Source organism: Muntiacus reevesi, chromosome 20 (genome assembly GCF_963930625.1).
Source record: "Muntiacus reevesi chromosome 20, mMunRee1.1, whole genome shotgun sequence".
In the NCBI taxonomy this organism is placed as follows: domain Eukaryota; kingdom Metazoa; phylum Chordata; class Mammalia; order Artiodactyla; family Cervidae; genus Muntiacus; species Muntiacus reevesi.
The window spans coordinates 36,793,825-36,813,591 of NC_089268.1; the positions used below are offsets into that span (position 1 = coordinate 36,793,825).

General features: G+C 41.4%; 1 protein-coding gene across 1 annotated transcript in view; it reads right to left on the reverse strand.

Annotated features, from left to right (window-relative positions):
- Window positions 1-15,530: 15,530 nt before the first annotated feature.
- LOC136151242 (uncharacterized) overlaps window positions 15,531-19,767 on the reverse strand; it is a 389,476-nt gene continuing 385,239 nt past the window's right edge. The window contains exon 5 of the mRNA XM_065912186.1: window positions 15,531-17,140. Coding sequence (XP_065768258.1) covers window positions 16,910-17,140 — 231 coding nt within the window. The 3' untranslated portion in view covers window positions 15,531-16,909. The remainder of the gene's footprint in view (window positions 17,141-19,767) is intronic.

Genomic DNA, 19,767 nt, shown 5'->3' on the forward strand with positions numbered 1-19,767 from the left:
TTTTCCTTCTTGTATTAATTCCCTTCAGCCTGAAAATTTTTTATTTATTATTTATTTTTGCACTGTAAGTTTGTTGACAAGCAACACTGGTACCTTTCTTTTATCTAAAAAAAAATTTTATTTTGCCCTAATTGTTAAAAATTATTGTTGATGGATATAGAATTGTAGGTTGACAGTTTTTGTTTTTTTTTCCCTTCAGCAACATAAACATGCTGTTCTGCAGTCTTCTGACTCCAATGCCTCTAAACTCAGCTTCTACCATCAAATTTGGGAAAACACGGACTGTAATTTTTTCAAAAACTTTCTTCCACTCTATTGTTTATCTCGTCTACTTCTGGAGCTTCAAATACACATAAATTAAACTATTCAATATTATCTAATAGATCTCTGAAGTTCTGTTCATTTTCATTTCAATCTGTTGTCTCTGACCTTTACATTAAATAGTTACTCTTCATCTACCATGACATTCCCTTAGTTTTGCCTCTGTCAACTCTATTTGACTATTAGTCCATCAGGAGTATCTTTTTTGTCCAGCTATTGTATTTTTCAATTCTAGAATTTCCATTAATTCTTTATCCTATTTTTCTGCAGAGATTTTCTATTTATTTACTCACTTTGAATAAACTATATTTACTTCATACTAGATGGTCATAATGGCTGTTTTAAATATTGTCTGTTACTTCCAACACTGTGCCATCTTGGTCTTTAGTTACTGATCTTTTCCAGTGACACTACTACTTCACTGACCTTGTTATTTGTATGTCATGTGATTTTGGGGTGTATCCTTGACATCATAAATGCTAAGATGTAGACTCTGGATTTTGTTATTTTTCTCCTATGAGTGTTATTTCTTTTGTTTTAGCATACCAATCTTTTGCCTCAACCTGGAAAAGCAAATGTTTGCTTTTGGATGAAAACTATGCCCTGATTCAAATATTCTATCTTTAGCTGAAATGTTTTGAATCTGTTCAGTATATGTGTGAATCAGGTAAGCCAGCTGTGTGGAAAGACAGAACGTGGGAGTCTGACTTATAGCTCTTTCACTTCTAAGATTTCCCTTACGTCTTCTGGCTGTGCTTTCCCCAGATTTAGTTTCCTGATTCTCTGCTGAAGAGGACTATAGATTTCTTCACCAGCGCCCTATACACCTGCATGTCATGTCTAAAGTTTAAAAGTCATGAAAACAGCCAGTGGCTCCATTCAATGCCCCTCCTTCACTGTGATCTCTATATTAGCCTGCCCTTTCTATATCGGACTTCACTGGTGGCTCAGACAGTAAAGCATCTGCCTACAATGGGGGAGACCCAGGTTCAAACCCTGGGTCGGGAAGATCTCCTGCAGAAGGAAATGGCAACCCACTCCAATATTCTTGCCTGGAAAATCCCACGAACAGTGGAGCCTGGTGGGCTACAGTCCAGGGAGTCACAGTTAGACACAACTGAGCAACTTCACTTCTTCACTTTACTCTAGTGCCCTCAAGCGGCTGCTTTTTGTTTTATATCCAGAGCTTACAGCTTTTTTTCCTGGTAGCGGTGTCCATCAGTAGGACCATTCTTTGTTATTATATAAAGCAAAAGCCTCCTTTCCTTTTCCTTTGATGCTTGTTTTCAATTTCAGGAGGCCCTGACCTTGAGAGTTCCTATTAGTTTGTCCAAGAAAGTATTCTTTCCTTTTAGTCAACAAACAAGATGTCCCTTCAGTGTTTTCGAAGAATATTTGATTCTTCTAAGTTATTTCCACACTTGTTTGTGTATGAACAAATAACTTTCCCCGAGGACTGAGGGATCTGGATAGGTCTTGCTGCATTTTGTTCTCCCACTTAAGACTCAAGAGGATTTAGGAAATTAAAAGATTTTGTGCTTTAGTGATATAATTTTTAAAAAAAATACTAGTAGCTTCAAGAAAGTGTATTTATTTGGTAACATGGAAACAGTGCATGCTTAGTCATTCAGTTGTGTCTGACTCTTTGCAACCTCATGGACTGTAGCCCACTGGGCTCCTCTGTTCATGGGGTTCTCCGGGCAATACGAGATAAGGTAGCTATTCCCTTCTCCAGGGGCTCTTCCAAACCCAGGGATTGAACCTAGGTCTACTGCCTTGCAGGTGGATTTAATTACCATCTGAGCCAGATCGTAAAACAAGAGATGTGGGCCCCAAGCCAAGCACCATCAAATGACTTACATGTCTACTCCTCTGTTTCCTGATCACTAGAAATGTCTCAGTTCAGTTCAATCGCTCAGTCGTGCCCAAACTCTTTGCGACCCCATGGACTGCAGCACACCAGGCTTCCCTGTCCATCAACAACTGCTGGAGCTTGCTCAAACTCACGTCCATCGAGTCAGTGATGCCATCCAGCCATGTCATCCTCTGTCGTCCCTTTCTCCTCCTGCCTTCAATCTTTCCCAGCATCAGGGTCTTTTCCAAGAAGTCAGTTCTTTGCATCAGTTGGCCAAAGTATTGGAGTTTCAGCTTCAGCATCAGTCCTTCCAATGAATATTCAGCACTGATTTCCTTTAGGATGGACTGGTTGGACCTCCTTGCAGTCCAAGGGACTTTCAAGAGTCTTCTCCAACACCACAATTCAAAAGCATCAATTCTTTGGTGCTCAGCTTGTCTAGTTCATCTCTGTAAGACTGCAGTGACCTTTTAATTACACAGGAAAAAACCTCTACTATGTGCTAAATCTAAGTATCACAATGTTAAATGAATAGTCATTCTTTCCCAGTTTAAACCAACATTGAAATATTCTGAACACTAACATAATCAGTGTTCTGTGCTTTCACTCTCAAAAAAATTCAATACTATTTTCAAAAGGCTTGTTTATGATGATGGTGGTTATCCCACAAGTTTACAGTTGTTATTGCTCAAATGCTTTGTTATTACTGGCAAACTTGTAATAACCCTTTTATGATCCTTTAGGGTATCTATTCCATCTATTCTATTCCAACTTCTACAATTTCCCTATTATCAGGAATCCTATGGGTAATTATGTCTTTTTTGGCACTGTAAGAACTTCAGGCTAAATCTACTTGAAGCCAACAAGCTGGATTATAAAAGAAGCACTCTTTAAAAGTCAAGACATCTGGTACTGTGGAGATTAGAATCAATTGATTTCAATCAGTTGATTATGAATTGGTAGCTACTCACATTCATCTCTGCACTTAAGAACATACTAAGTAAGTTAATCAGCACTAAAATACAAATGTAGAATCACAGCTAACAAATTTGAAAAAGAAGTCATGACCTCAACTGTGAGAAGCTTGCTCCTCTCAAGGATTTCAGAGTCATCTATCCTTCCGAAGCTCCCAAGTGCACATTCAGTGTCCTTCTTAAGGTCTGGGAGTCAAAAGAATTCAAAGACCAAATGAGAGATTTTCCAAGTGAAAAGTAAGAAAGCCGTAGCATAGTCTAGTGCTATCCAGTAGAAACAGAATGAGAGCCACACGTCATTTTAAATCTTCTAGAAGCCACATTGAAAAAAGTAAGTTAAAAAATTTTAATAAGCTATTTTTACCCCAATTTGCCCAAAATTTCATTTTAATATGAAATCCACATTAAAATTCATGAAATACATATTTTATATTCCTCTTATTGTGCTAAGCCTTCAAATTCTAGGGTATATTTTATCCTTACTATTCACACCAGCCCTATTCCAAGTACTCAGCAGACATAAGGAGCTAGCAGCTATCTATTAGACAGCATTTCCCAATACTGTTTTCTTGCCACATACTCATTTTTCTGTTTTCATCTCATGTTGCCTGACTATAAACACAGATTCAAGGTAATTAACCATAACTACTATTATGTTCCAGAGATGAAAATTAGTTACTCAAGAAAAGTTATGTTTTATGAGTATATTGTGATGACAATTGAACAATATACTCATAAAACATCTTTTTTGTTTTACATACTTATATATATAAGTATATATATATGTATATATATATATGTTTTATATACTTATATATATATATACATGTTTTATATACGTATATATATATAAGTATATATACCAACAAAAGAATGATACTCAGATGTGCTCTTTCCATAAAACTTTATAATAAAAAAAATTAAAAATGAGTACTAATGCAGTAGAATTTCAGGCCCAGAACTCTTCTTTTCCTTTAACATGAGGGAAACCACCAGGGCAGCAGTTTCTTATGATACAACTTCAACAGAGTCATATCTTTACTTGGAAACAGAATTCCTCTCATTCATGACAGAGTCCACAGACCATGACTGACTAAAAACGATGTTGAGTCACAGCTTCAAAAATACAGGATCACTTTTCTTGGGCACTGACAGACTGTCAGAGGAAGAGAACAGAGGAATCCTCGGGCGATTATCAAAGTGCTACCCTCTCACTGTATGAAACCAGTCCCTAGAGAGACAATGGTCCACCTAAACTCAAACAGCAAGTTGACAGCAGATTCCGACTGGTGATCTACACGTCTGGTTTTGTAACTTTCTGTTCAGTGTGTTGAATGTCACACAATCAAGCCTCAGTCAGTTCAGCTCAGTTCAATCGTTCAGTCATGTCCGACTCTTTGTGACCCCATGAATCGCAGCACGCCAGGCCTCCCTGTCCATCATCAACTCCCGGAGTTTACTCAGACTCATGCCCATTGAGTCGGTGATGCCATCTAGCCATCTCATCCTCTGTCGTCCCCTTCTCCTCCTGCCCCCAATCCCTCCCAGCATCAGGGTCTTTTCCAGTGAGTCAACTCTTCGCATGAGGTGGCCAAAGTACTGGAGTTTCAGCTTCAGCATCAGTCCTTCCAATGAACACCCAGGACTTATCTCCTTCAGGATGGACTGGTTGGATGGACTGGTTGGATCTCCTTGCAGTTCAAGGGACTCTCAAGAGTCTTCTCCAACACCATAGTTCAAAAGCATCAATTTTTCAGCGCTTAGCTTTCTTCACAGTCCAACTCTCACATCCATACATGACCACTGGAAAAACCATAGCCTTGACCAGACGAACCTTGGTTGGCAAAGTAATGTCTCTGCTTTTTAATATGCTATCTAGGTTGGTCATAACTTTCCTTCCAAGGAGTAAGCATCTTTTAATTTCATGGCTGCAGTCACCATCGGCAGTTATTCTGGAAGCCAAAAAAATAAAGTCTGACACTGTTTCCACTGTTTCCCCATCTATTTCCCATGAGGTGATGGGACCAGATGCCATGATCTTAGTTTTCTGAATGTTGAGCTTTAAGTCAACTTTTTCACTCTCCTCTTTCATTTTCATCAAGAGGCTTTTTAGTTCCTCTTCACTTTCTGCCATAAGGGTGGTGTCATCTGCATATTTGACCTACTAAACCTGTATATCTACTGCACAGAGTCACCATGGTACTTCCCCACATTTTTTCTATGTAGGTTCTCAGTAATACATATATTAGGCATGAACAAGCACAACTGATTCTAAAATGCAAGAACTGCAGCCTAGTTCTAAAGCAGAGGAATGAGGCCTACAGTATAGCAGCCTTGCAGAACATATATAGCTTTCAAATTAAGGGGTAAAAACAAGTTCTGGTTCTAGCTCTGATAAGAACTAGCCGTGTGACCTTGAGCAAATCTCTTAACATCTCCATGAGCCAATCTCCTTACGTGCAAAATGACTGGCAGTGGGAGGATTAGATTATTTCTAAGATCTCTTCCAGTTCTAAGATACTTATTCTAATTCCTGCTTCACAAATGATTATATAAGAGCAACCTTTCTAAGTTTGTCTTCTACTTAAAAGAAAAAGGAATGCTACCACCTGTTCTCTTTATGGATACTGTAAGGATTGGTCAAATTACATTGAATATTTTATAGAGAAAAAAATCAAGTCTCAAGCAATCCCTACCATAACAATACTTTTTCTCAATAAGCAAGCCTCCTACACTAGTAAGCATCATACAAAGCAATAGTATGCTTAAAATTACCCTTTCCTTCAGAAAGTTTCACTTTACTGAAACAAAAGTGGAAAATGGATGATCTATAACACAGTTGCATGAATAGGGTTTTTCCTACATTTTGAACTAAACCTAATTGATTATAATGGAAATTTTGGCATAAAATATCTCATACTCTACCACTGTTTAAAACTCATTAAGTAGATACATGTACAGTACCTTCTCTGAGGCAGGCAATAGTAAACTAAATTGATATAACACTTGTCCCCATGAACTTTATAGTCCAGTGTCTAAAAGAAATTAAAACATTAAAAAATGCTCCTTTAAGGATTGAGTAAATAATATAACCATGTCAACCGAGTAGGAAAAAATGATCTTAGAAAGCAGTTCTATAAAAAAATAGGTCTTAAATTTGTATCCTACTGCTGTGTGAAAATTGTGTAAATCTTGTGTTGAATTGATTCATAGTGCTTTTCAGGTCTACTATATCCTTCTACTTCTCTATATATTCATTCTATTAATTTTTGAGGGTTTTATATTGAAACTCCAACTAAAGTCTTAATTTATCTACATAAAAAATGAATGTACTATATAGTAGAACTATATGTAACTTTGTTCTGGATTCTCCAAGTCTCCCGTAAATGTGTTATCATATTCTCAAAATTTAAAAAATAAAAAAGCAAATAAAAATACAGATCCTTAGTCCATGTTTACCTTTCTACCTGTACAAGTGATTAAGGAAACAGAAGTGAGTACATTGGTTCTTAAAGTCTTGGAAATATAGCAGGGTTCAGTTCAGTTCAGTCACTCAGTTGTGTCCAACTCTGCAATGCCATGGACTGCAGCACGCCTGGCTTGCCTGTGTTTCCTCAAAACATAAAGACTGTAAGTATATATTTTCTGCACAGCATCACATCAGTATTTCCTCTCAAGGATTTCATAGTTATCTATTCTTCCCATGATCTCCCAAAAGAAAGCTAAGCTCCCCTACTTTTAACTTCCAACAATCACCAAAACAGAATCAGTAGAAAGCAGGATGCAACTGTTCATACTCCATTTGCTGGCCCTCATCTGATTGGGCTTTAAGTGATTAACATTTTGCTAAAAGGGTCTTTCCATGTGTATGTTTGGCCTAAAAAAACCCTGGGGCTTCCTAAATTGTTTAATTATGAGTTTCTTTAGGTTCTAGTAAAGATTAGTGATTGTCCAGTATCACTCCTGCTACTACTGTGTTTCTGCTGAAAAAAATGTGAAAAGCAAAATTTCACAGGATATTTTCACAATAAGGAAAAGTGAAGAGATTCCCTTAGTAAAAATACAAAAACAAGTTCTATTCTGCCTTGTAGTCTGAAAATACAATATGTTAAATGAACCAGTGATCACTCTTGGAAAACAATTTTGGCATTCCTCATTTTTCACAACTAGAAACCTAAACCAAAGAGCCTCTGTGGTACGAACTTTGATTATTATGGTCCTGGAAAAGAAAAACAGATGAAGAAAAGGCATCTCTGTGACAGAACAAGGAAAAGACATATAAACCCATAACAGCTGAAGAAGGAAAAATACAGTAAACCCAGTATCATCCACCCCATATCTATAGATCATCTTTTGTAAGACTGCCGCCTACCTCTGCTAACGAGAGGGGTAGGCAGAGTCTAATGTCAGAGAATCAAACACATTTGAAAAGAAAACAGGGGCAGAAAAGATCACTTCTATAAGGTACCAGCCAAATGCCGATTTTTATGTAGCGGTTTCTTTCAAAATACTCAATCACACCTAATAATTGGCAGCAAACACAAAAAGACTCCCACTCTCATGCTGTTGCATTCACTTCCCCTGGGGTATGTGGCCATTTGTGGCCAGTAGCAGCAGCGAGGGAAAACCCCAGGGGGACCAGACAGGTTCTATCCACCCCCACCTCTCCCGCCATCTACACCTCTCTGCTGTTAATATACTTTTCTCTGGTGGGGTAGGAAGGGGTCCTTAAAAGCATCAAAGGAACATTTTTCTGGGTGGAGAGAGAGCTAAAAGGATTATTCTGCCATTAAAGAAAAATATAAAGACAAGCCAAAATAATCAAATTCAATTGATGTTTCCTGAACACTTTTCATTTAATAAGCTCCTCAATGGTAAGACCACGTCCCACTCCTAGAATAAGGTATGTCTTATAAAACCCCCACAAAAGAATGACCATTCTTTTGTACAGAATGCTTCCTTTATAACAATTCTGATTTTTGCCAATTTAAAACTACTTTTTTCATCTTCACTATGTCAAAATTAAAACAATTAGCTGGAGAATTAGCTAGTTCTAATCTCAGCAGTTACAGCAATATATGTACTTTCTTGTTTACACATTTCATAACTATATGGACATGAGCCCTTTTAGGTATGCCCAACGACTAATGAGATAGATTAATTTGTGAATTTCACTAATGGATACTGACTACTACAAGTGCAGCCCCATGCCAACTGCCTTATTTGATATGGATTATTAGAACACACAGAATGGACAGGCTCCGACAGTCATTTACTTCCCAAGCATTTATTGAGCACTTAGTATGCGTGCTACTTGCTGGAATATCATCCTAAAAAAAGACAGTTCTCCTGCCCTCTGGTACCTACAGCCTACTGGGGTTGATGATCAGAGAGCTGAAAAGTGAGGGAAAACGGTGGAGTAACTGTTTTGCTGGGGAATTATGTCACCCAAGAGATAACCAAGGTCACATTTAGGGGCCGGAAAAGACTTCCAGGGGAACATGATGACTGAACAGAGGCCTGGAAGGAGCAGAGAAGTTAGCCAGGTGATGATGAACAACAAATGTTCTTTTAAAAAAAAATCATTTGACACAAAATCAGCTTAGGACTAAGGAACATTTGCAGACATGTGTTGCTCCTAAGCCATTTAATCAGGATAAATTTTCTGCAGGAGATAAGCCTTGAGCATAATTTTCAGAAAAAGAAATTATAGCTTTAAGGTAGAATAGCACTCTTGTGCTCCATCAGTCTTTGGTCTTACTCTAAACAGACAAAAAGAAAAATTAAAATTATTTAAAAAGTAAATACTAAGCCTCTAGGACAGTCCTAGAATATGTTAAAACACTCCCAGACATTTTTAAAAATTATTATTTAGAGGAAACAGTAAGCATACAGTTTCTTGAAATATTCTGGGTGCCTCTAGGCTTCTGTGTTAGCTTTGATCTCTACTTCAGGACTTCTGATACCCGATTACCCAAAACAAATAATTAGGGAACCCCTCACATTGAGGACAATTACCCATAGTGATGATACAGAGATCGCAAAGCCTAATGCCAGTAACACACTTCTTTGTCTGAAGAAAAACTCAATAATGAACGCCAAGAGCAGTAGTAGAAGCCACAGCACCAGGATTCAACTCCATGGAACACTTACCAAGGATGAGAAGGTGAGAAAGTTCATGATCTCATTTCATTATCACAAAACTTCTGTGAGGTAGGCACTACTGTTACCTTTGTTTTATGAAGAATAAAATAAGCTTAGGGAAGTTAATTAAGGTGCCTTGAGTCACATACAGCTGGTTGCTGCTGGAGTGGGATTTAAACACAGGCTTGCCTAACTCCCAGCTCAGGCTTTTAAGTCACTGGAGGTACTTGCTTACTGCATCCAACACCATCAACCAAAGCCAAAGTATAACACAGGAGAAAGAAAAGAGACTCCCTCTCCCCCAGCATAACAAGAGTAAAGATGACAAGGGATAGCATAGAGCTGCTAACACTGCAGGGGAATTACAGTGTAATGGAGAAACAACTGGGGTGATTGGGAAAAGAAGCTCTGACTTAGGTTGCTGAAATAACTCAGCACTTAAGTTGATTAAAAGAATCCGCAAACAACAAGAGGCAGCAGCAATGCTTCCGGATTCACCTTTGAGCATGGATTCTAAAGCTCTGTTAGCTCTTTGAACAAACAGAGGTTGGGCTTCCTCCTTGCCCTGAGGTAACTGGCATTAGAATGGCAATTTTGAAAAATAAAAAAATTTCCACTCTTCTTTATGTATTCAACAATATAGTAGTATTGTGTTTTAAGGAAGAGCAATAATCCATGCTTTCATCTTTGAATTTTGAAATAAACCATCCACCTATGTCATCAGCTTCCCTAATAGCTATTCAGTTCAGTTCAGTCCAGTCGCTCAGTCGTGTCCGACTCTTCGGGACGAGGGCTTCCCTAATAGTTGAGTTGGTAAAGAATCCGCCTACAATGCAGGAGACCCCGGTTTGATTCCTGGGTCTGCAAGATTCCCTGGAGAAGGGACAGGCTACCCACTCTAGCATTCTTGGGCTTCCCTTGTGGCTCAGCTGGTAAAGAATCTGCCTGCAATACAGGAGACCTGGGTTCAATCCCTGGGTTGGGAAGATCCCCTGGAGAAGGGAAAGGCTACCCACTCCAGTATTCTGGCGTCAAGAATTCCATGGATTATAGTCCACGGGGTCGCAAAGAGACAGACATGACAGAGCTAGTTTCACTTTCACATGTCAGCAGCAGGGGAATGAAATTTACTGGATTAGCAATATTTCTCAAATAAATATTTGCCCTTTTGTCTTAATTTTTGTTGAACTGCTTGAAACTCTCCTTTTTAAATACACATCCTGCCTAATCATATCCTCAAAATATCACAGGTAATGATTGTTCCAGGAGTCAGCAAACTAAAGCCCACAGGCCAAATTGGGGCAATGGGGCATGTCTTCTGTAAACAAAGTTTTATTGAAACACAGCCACGCTCATTCATTTACATTGCGTCTGTGGCTGCTTTCTTACTAGGCCAGTGAAGCTGAAGAGTTGCAGAGACATTAAGGACCACAAAGCCTCAAGCATTTAGTGTCTGGCCTTTTATAATAATAATAAAGTTTGCTGCTCCCTGACCCTACACCATTGGTGAGTCTCCAGATAGAAGACATCATCATTCTTCTCTAGAATCTGGCATCTGGATTCCCCTTAATTCACTCATTTGTTAATCAACTAATGTTTGTGAAGCATCTACTATGCACCCGGCACACAGATGAAAAACGGGTTAAGAGACTCATGAAGAAAAATAAGATAAAAGACCACATAATGATGGCTCTAATGCACCAGGAGCCTGGAGAGAACGAAGCCTAAATGGCATCATCTTGAGAGAATAAGACAGGTCTAAACTCAGCTCATTACCGAAGTGAGCAGAGGATTGAAAAGAATAGAATGAGTTCAGTACTCTGCTTGGCAAAGTCAGGGGTGGCCACACACAAGGATAACCCACTCATACTTCAAGATGTAGGAGATTAAAGGAAAGGAAAGGAGGAACCAAACCAAGACAACTGTGACTCATGCAATTCCAGGGAGTATACAGCTTAGCCATTTAAATGTTTTTAAAATGCTATTAATTGCTTAGATAACGATGTCTAAAGTCTCTGGGTTACAAAATGCTTTCATGACTTCACCAAAGACACACACTAGCTTACTGCAGATCTTCAATATTATGAAAGTGTTTGGGTGGTTTGGAAGAGATGTTGCTTGTTAGGAAAATCATGGGTGCCAACCATCTCCAAGCATCTAGTGCTATTACTTACCATCAGTTCTACCCCCCAAATTTTAAGGATTACACAATGTCAGGTGTACAGAGAACAGAACACAGTAAACCTTATCACTAGAGAAGCCAGTCTCACATGTGAGCAGAAAGTAAATACTTACTTAATGAATAAGTGATTGATGCAATGATTGACCGTGATTGCTCCTTTGGCTTTTTGATCAATAGCACAGGCTGAAATTAACACTATGAACATACAGAGTCAAAGTGAGTACCTAGAAGTTAAGCTTAACTATAGCAAGGCAGCATAAATAACAGTCTTGTTTTGTTTTTGATCCACCTAACAGTAATGGATAAAAGCCACAACAATGAAAAATTCTTCACAATCTAATGATCAAATAAGACTTAACACTGAATTACTTCAGTGTGATTAATTTATTATGAAACAGACAATAAACATTTGATTTGCCTGGGTACCTTGACACAGGCTATAGTCAACATAAAAATTAAACATCTGTCCTTTAACAAATGTTAATAAATATAGGTCAACATTTTCCCCTAAGTGATTTTAAAGAGACATTTTACCTCTATAACTTTGAACTTAAAATATTTAAAAGATCATCCACTGACCCAAAGAAGAGTTAAAATGTTCACTTATTAATAAATGAAATGGCTTCATTTTTGGAAGGCGCAGCACACAAAAGCCATCTTTTATTCAACAAATATACACTGGTATTTTATTCAGTAAAGAAAAATCACTAGTATGGTTGGAAATCTTTTTTAAAAAAATGTTATTTGGGGGATTCTCAAAGCTAGTAAGGGTAAGAAACATCAATTACAACATCAGAAAATACACTGTTTTAGCTTGATGTTATAGTTATATGATGAAATGCAAACATTGCTGGCTTAAAAAAGAGAAAAGATTTATGAGTTTCTTGGCTCTGACATCATTAGATCATTTTTTTTTCTTTTGACTGTTATATCTGGTGTAAGTGATAACCACTATTGGAAAACATATAGACTTGAATACTCTTAAAATCCTAAAATGAAAAGAAAACCCCACATCTAAATTTACTTTTTTTCCATGTGGCCAAGGAATCCAGTGTTAGACATTTACAAGAAACTACATTATTCCTCTCCCTAACGTAGCCAAGCTCCATGTGTACTTGTGATATCACAGCATGTTCTTACAAAAATTAATTTCAAATCAAAAAGGCAGGATAATGATTACTTTCAGCAGAGGAATAGATAAGGTAACAGAAGGACACTGTGGTTAAAGCACAGATAGTATGCAATTAGAAACATGAAAAAAAAAACCAAAGTATTTTACTATTTTTAATTTTTATCCTGATGGACTTTCAGTTTCCATTAAAGGAGCTATTTAAAAAAATCTGCCTCTGGAAAAGATCTATTAAAAAATCACAAACTCAGAGATACTTCGAGAACACAGGAGTAGATATCAAAGGGGTATCATCATATAAAATTGATTACGTGAAGTCTCTACATGCAGTGCTTATATGAGCAACCAGGAAAAACAATATGCAGATAAATTCAGCAGATACTTTTTCTTCTGGAGAAAAAACCTGTATCTTTCGGTACACTGTGAACCCAAGAGGGTAGGGTGGGAGCAGTTAAGTTTTATCCACAAGAACAAACACCAGGCTGGCTTTTGAAAAATAAGCCAAACCCAAAATATCCCAGAAAAAAATACTTTGTAATAAAAAAAAAAAAAGTGTTATATATATTTTTCTCCCCCGTCCAAATCTGGAATCCTTACCATCTTATTTTAAACAAGCCAGAGACTGCAAGCTTCTAGCTGTTTGGATAGAAGAGAATTTATATAAATGTTTTGTTCAAGCCCAAAAGGGGGAGAGAGTTTAAATATACAGTGCATGAAAGATGCATGCCCAACTTCAAAACAGTTTAGTGCACAGAAGAGGAAAAATAATCTAACCTTCTGTTAGTCATTCTCAGCAGTCTTTAAGCTTAAATATCTTGCCATTTGCAACATCATTTCCATGACCCCCGACTTTAAAGAGATTAACCGAAATTTCATAACTGCCTCGCTCTGGCGGTTCTTTGGTGGGGGGAGAACCAGAGGGTCAAGGAACAAGATGGACAAAAAATCTGTATTTTGCACTCTTCCTTTGCACTTGAGAAAGAAAAACGGGGCCGATCCATCTGTATAATACTAAACCAAATCTCTTTAATTCCAGTCAGCTTTTATCATTCAGTCACTGAGTCTGTGTGTGGAAAAATTCAGGCTGAGTCCCCCCTAGCAACAGCCTCAGCCTATCAGAAGGCTGGATGCTCCGTGCATCCAGCCAGAGAGAATAACTCTAAGTAGGTCAGGCCTGTATTTCTAAAAATGCTACGGTCTAGTAACCCCACTGTCCCGTCTGTCTGCCCTGCCCCGTAATAACCTCAATTGCTTGGTGACACAATGACATACTACCCTGTTAGGGAGCAATCACATCATGCTGCATTATTCTGCTCCGAGCCTGACTGCTGGGTGAAGGACCCTCGGAGGGGACAGCATTAATCAGGCAGCCATTCACGTCCGCCCGCACTTCAGTGGCGAGATGGGGACTGCATTAATGACCAGCTGTTTGAACTAACACAAACAAAATCATGTCTTCCACCCTGTTGGGTGCACAGAATACACCATTCTGAGCCGGCAGGTTCCGCTCCTTGACGAAAGCGAAGAGGTACATTAAAACGGGCTCCGACCACGCCAGCTCCGGCACCCCCAGAGTAAATATATTTAAATTATCTGGCAGGCGCGGCTCCAAAACCTACTGATTGAATATGCACGGCTTTCCCGGCCACCGATTTCCCCCTAATCCACATTAAAAAGGGAAACGCAGACCCGGGGAAAGCAATACCGTAGGCGCGTTTTACCCAGGAGGCCGAAAGCCGGGGAGCTGAACTAAAATTGACTTCTCTTCGGGCAGAGAAACAAAGCGGGACGAGGAGTAATTGTGCGGCGTGAACACAAATACAAATACGGCATGAATGCCGTGGAGGAGCGCTGAAAACAAATAAGAGTAAACATCCCCAGCCTCCCGACCAATCAGCTCCTCCCACCGGCTCTTTGTGGCGCTGGAGGCACACACACCGCAATCGCCAAGCGCCAGCGAGGAGGGGGAGGTGAACGTGGCCTTCGCCTCCCCAGCGCTGCGGTGCCCCGACTTCCCACGGGCTTCCTAACAGACGGCTGCTGGCTGCGAGACCGCCGAGGCTCCGGCAAGGTTTACACGGGGGCCAGCAACAAACATCACAACCCCGCTGCAGTTGCCCAATTCCAAGATGTGATTTTTCGCATTTAATTGACCCTATTTCATCTGAACTGTAACTTTTAACTCCTCTCCACGTGAATGCACAGAAGCCAAGCAAACAAAAACTCTGTGTGGATGCAGAGATAAGGGGCGACCGGCAACAGCTGCTTGGGGCTATTGGAGGAAATACCGTGTATTGACTGGGAGCACGCTGATATTTACATGCACGATTCATCTGCACTTTTAAGGGTTCACAGTTTCCTTTAATGAACATACAATATCCCCCCCACCCTCCCCCACAAATGGATAATCCAGCCTTCAATTATGCAGAACCCAGCAAGTCTTAGACGTGTAATCCATGAGGATTTGATTTACAAACACAGAAAAATTCCTGACTCCATTTGCCCTGGTTTGAACTGGGTTTGATAACTTAGTTATGACTGTCTTCTTCACTCTGTGGCACACATCACACAGTTATTCTTGGAGAGGTGCAGGCGCTGACGCAACCATGAACCACTAATTACAAGCTGCTGACATTCTGCTTGTCTATGCAGCTTTGAAGTTCTAAAGTCTGTTTTTCTCTCTGATGGGCTTGCTCAGTTGCATTCTCCTTCCCTCATTGCTCCCTGCCCCCCATCATCCCCTCTTTCCTTCCCTCCACTGGAAGCCTTTCTGCATGTGCTGTAGGACTACCTGGAGCAAATCTCTGAGAGAGATCAGCTTCTCCAACCTGCTTTCTTTGCATTCCCCCCCTGCTCTCCACCGCACAGAGATCTACAGTTTCCAAGTACAGTAATCAGGTCCCCACCCAGCCCCACCCGCAGGAATGCGCCAACAGCTGGCCAAACATAATCCAACACACAGAGCCGCCTTTGTAGAAATAGTAACAAACAGTGGAAGGGCCAGACAGGCGTCCCAGAAGAGCTCCCCATGACAACTGGGAAAGCACCTCACCCCCAGTTTTGAGCTGGGCTTGGAGCACCAGAGCCCATGCACCAGAATCTAAAACAAGCCTCAGGTGCCTCCCCCAACCTCACCAGAGGCTGTTGCCAGGGCACCCGCGTCTCCAGACGGCAAGGTAGATGCAGGCTTTCTCTATGTGGAGCATGACTCTGCTCTGCCACATGGCACACGCCCTCGAAATGCGGCATCGTGATCCCAGATCTCATGAACAGCATCCATACTTGAATCTAACCATCTACCTTGAGAGCTGGTAGGACCACCTCTTCCCTACAAAAGGATTTCTTTTTTTAATTATAGGCTGATCCGGGAATTCAGAAACACGTACATATAAGATTGCATTCATCTCCATTGTACGCTTAGCATCTGAAGCCTGTGGTAGCCAGCTGGTCTCAAAGTCATCTGGGATACATTTATTTTGATTAAATTGATCAGATTTCTATTTACTGAATAGAATTTTTCATCATACTGAATACAGCTGTGTTTACAGGGGATCTGTCGAAGAAGAAGCAAACAAAACCCTACAGTCAGTCCGAGCGAAGCACAGAGCGTTCAGAACTTCAAGGAGTTAAAGCTGAGGAGGGTTGCTTTCACATTAACAAGAAAATTCTGCATGCAGCTGCTTTGGCCATGCTCTCTAGCTAGTCAGGAAATGGGTGTTGAGCTGAAGCTGAAAATACAAGCTGCAATCAAGCCCGATCCAGCCAAGTGACAGACTTCCTGTGTAAACTGGTCAGAAATCGCCCTCTTTTCATGTCTCTACATGCATGCACATGCATTTAAATCCATGCTGTAAGGCTGATCTTCTCCCTGGGGACATTGGTACAGTCACCTAGCCCATCAGTTTCTTCCTTGACAGCACCGGGGACATCCAGACTACAATTTACAGTTCTTCCACCCATGGACTGGGTTATAAATTATGCCTTCCTCCCTAGAATGAGAATGCAGGGCCAGCGGCAGACAATCGAACAGCATTCCGCCTCTCCTCTTTCTTCTCAGGCGCTCCCTCGCTCTGCCTTTCTCCAACTCTGCCTCGTCGGCAGGCAGGCAGGCAGACACATCAGAGACCAGGTTTATCCATCTTCAGCTCCACTCTCAAGTAAAATGCCACCACATCTCGCCATGGGTCTTTCCTCCCAGACTAATCCCCGGGAGCAGCCCGAGCTGGGTGCGCCCTGGGGAAGACCAGTGGGCACTGGACGGATCAAATTCCTAACTTCTCCTGCCCCGATCCTTGGCATTCTTTCTATCCATCCCACCCCAGGTCTTCTCCCGCATCACCCTGTCCTCCGAATCCCCTCGCCTCAGTGCGAGGGAACCCCGGCCAGAGCTCCACCAGCAGGTCCTTCTTCTGCGCTGCGTAGACCGACGATGCCGCGTTCCCGTGCGCCATGGAGAAGCCGAAGCCGGGAGACAGCAACAGCAGCTCAGGTAACCAGGAGAAGCTTGGCGTGCCCGCAGCGATGCAGCCCTGGAGCTGTGAGGAAAGACGGTCTGGCTTCAGAATAAAAAAAAAGAAAGAAAGAAACACAAAACAGCGCAGCTCCGCGCCTGCGGGGGTGGGAAAAACAGACACAAGCCATTAAAAAAAAAAAAAAGCAAGAGTTAAAATCAAATTTCATAAAATATATATAATACATAGATCAGAGTACTTCATGCGACTTTTATTTCTGATGTTTCTCGGGTTATTGGCCTCCCCGCCCCCTCCAAAATCTCTCCTGTCCCCAAACGCTACTGTCCATGAGTGCCGAGTCACAAAGGCTTTTGCTCCAAAGTGCTAGCAGACCCAGCATCACATGAGAAGCCACATGACAACTGGAGCCGGCTGCTGATGTGGTCAACTCTGTTGCCGAGGCAGGGGGAGTAGGAGGGAGACAGAGCTTAAGTGAGACATGCCCCTCTCGTGCTCCAGGAAGAAATTTCCTTAAAAGAACAATGAGAAAAAAAGGCATCTCTGAAGAAATGCTGGTGAATGCACCCAGACTTGCAGACATGCACACTTACATAGCCTAGAGAGCCCGTGGGTGCTTGGAGACATTTTGAGGATGCTGTACCTCAAACACAAGCTGGATGGCAGCAATATTATTTCCAGTTTGTATTAGTCAAATCTCGATTCCACTTAAGTGGATTCCTGAAAAGCACACGCCATGTCTTCATAGCATGATCAGGCTTGGAAAACCAATTCTATTATCTCTCCCTGCAATCTGCATCTGAACCTGCATTCTGAATAATTTATTTTTAGACTAATAAGATGCTGGCCAAGACTGCTCCCTTTCTTCTTGTGCGGGTGGCGCAGGCAATATTCACCCAAGTGGGAAAAGCTTGCCCCTTTGTAGGGAGAAGAGTCGGTTTTCATTATTTTCCAAAAATGCACTTTCTCATTTAAAGGCATACAAACACATAATGAAGTTCTCCTGCAAGTAAGCATTAAAAATAAGCAAAATGTTTCCGCTTTGCTGAACTGACAAGCCTCATACTTTCCCTGTGGCATCTCAGGCTGGCGGATGGTGGTGATATTTTTCTGATGATGCTCATGGCTGCAGCTAGAGCCCTTAAACCACGTGGATATTGCTACTCCTCGGCAGAGTGAGAGCGAACAACTGCTTTCTGGGGCATCTCTCTGCAGAGGAGCTGCGCTGCCCAGGTACGTTGTACTGGTTATATTAAGGTAGGTAGGAGAGAGATGGCCTCAGGGCCTTGTCGAATCCATCAGTCATCCCAGAATTAAATACGCTGCCTATATGCAGCATCCTCCCCACAGTGTGAAAGGTATGCCTCTTTAGAAAATTTGAGCATGCCAGCTAACTAGAACGAGAGCATCAGTACGCAGGTGGCAGGAATTGTCTACAACTGGTCTTACTCAACTGTAGGTATCAAGGTGAGTGAACCTTCATTCATTCAAGTGCATATATAAGCTTCCAGGGGTGTTTGTGTCATGCATTGTCCTAGACACTGGGGAGAAGACAGGCAAGGTCTCTGCCATCCTAGAGCTCATGGTCCGGTAACTGCATGTGTCTTTTTACCTTCAAGGTCAACCATCTCCCAATCTGGATACTCCAAAGACATCTAAGGAAGAAACCCTGCAGTTTTTCACTCCTTTCCGGCCATCAACCTGTATGAACTCTGGAGTTCTATGGATTCTTTCTTTGCAAATTACCCTTGAATTTAAGATGTCCTCTCCAGTCCTCCATTCCAGAGTCTACACTCATGCACGCACACCTGCACAGTCCACAGTCTTCTCTGTCGCCTCCTTCTTTGTTCTAGTCCATTGGGCAACCTGCCACTAAAGAAACCTTAATAAACCACCACGTTCTGGATGTCCAGAGCCCCTTCTCCATGTGGTCTGGGCAAACCTGTCCAAAACTGAGGATGGCTCCTTTATTTCTTCAGGTGTACATGCTACCAGTAAGAACACTGACTGTGCATCATCTATGTCAGTAGACGGGTCTATTCCTGACCCTCTGAACACATCATCCATTGAATCAGGAAAAAATAGTAACTTTGGCTTATTTTTGTGAGTAACAAGGCCTAGGGCACGGCAAGGAAACCAAAGACACAGGAGGCACTGCCCCTGCCCCCTGCTGCTGCTAAGTCGCTTCAGCCGTGGCCGACTCTGTGTGACCCCATAGACGGCAGCCCACCAGGCTCCCCCGTCCCTGGGATTCTCCAGGCAAGAACACTGGAGTGGGTTGCCATTTCTTTCTCCAACACGTGAAAGTGAAGTCGCTCAGTCGTGTCCGACTCTTTGCGACCCCATGGACTGCAGCCCACCAGGCTCCTCCGTCCATGGGATTTTCCAGGCAAGAGCCCTGGAGTGGGGTGCCATTGCCTTCTCCAGGTCCCTGCCCTCAGACAATGTGTAATCCATGCAACCTGTGCTCTATTGGCACTAACCATGTACTATCTTGAATTGCTATCTCTTCAAGGTTTATTTCTTGTAACAATAAAAAACAGGTCCAAATCTGCCTACCAAATGAATGTTGGGTAAACAGTGCCAAAGAAGGTCTGAGAAAGGAAAGACGAATTCTACCTAAATGTCTGCCAAGGTCCCCAAAGAACCCTGAGATCTGCAGTGAGCTATGAAACAACTGGCCAGGGTAGGGG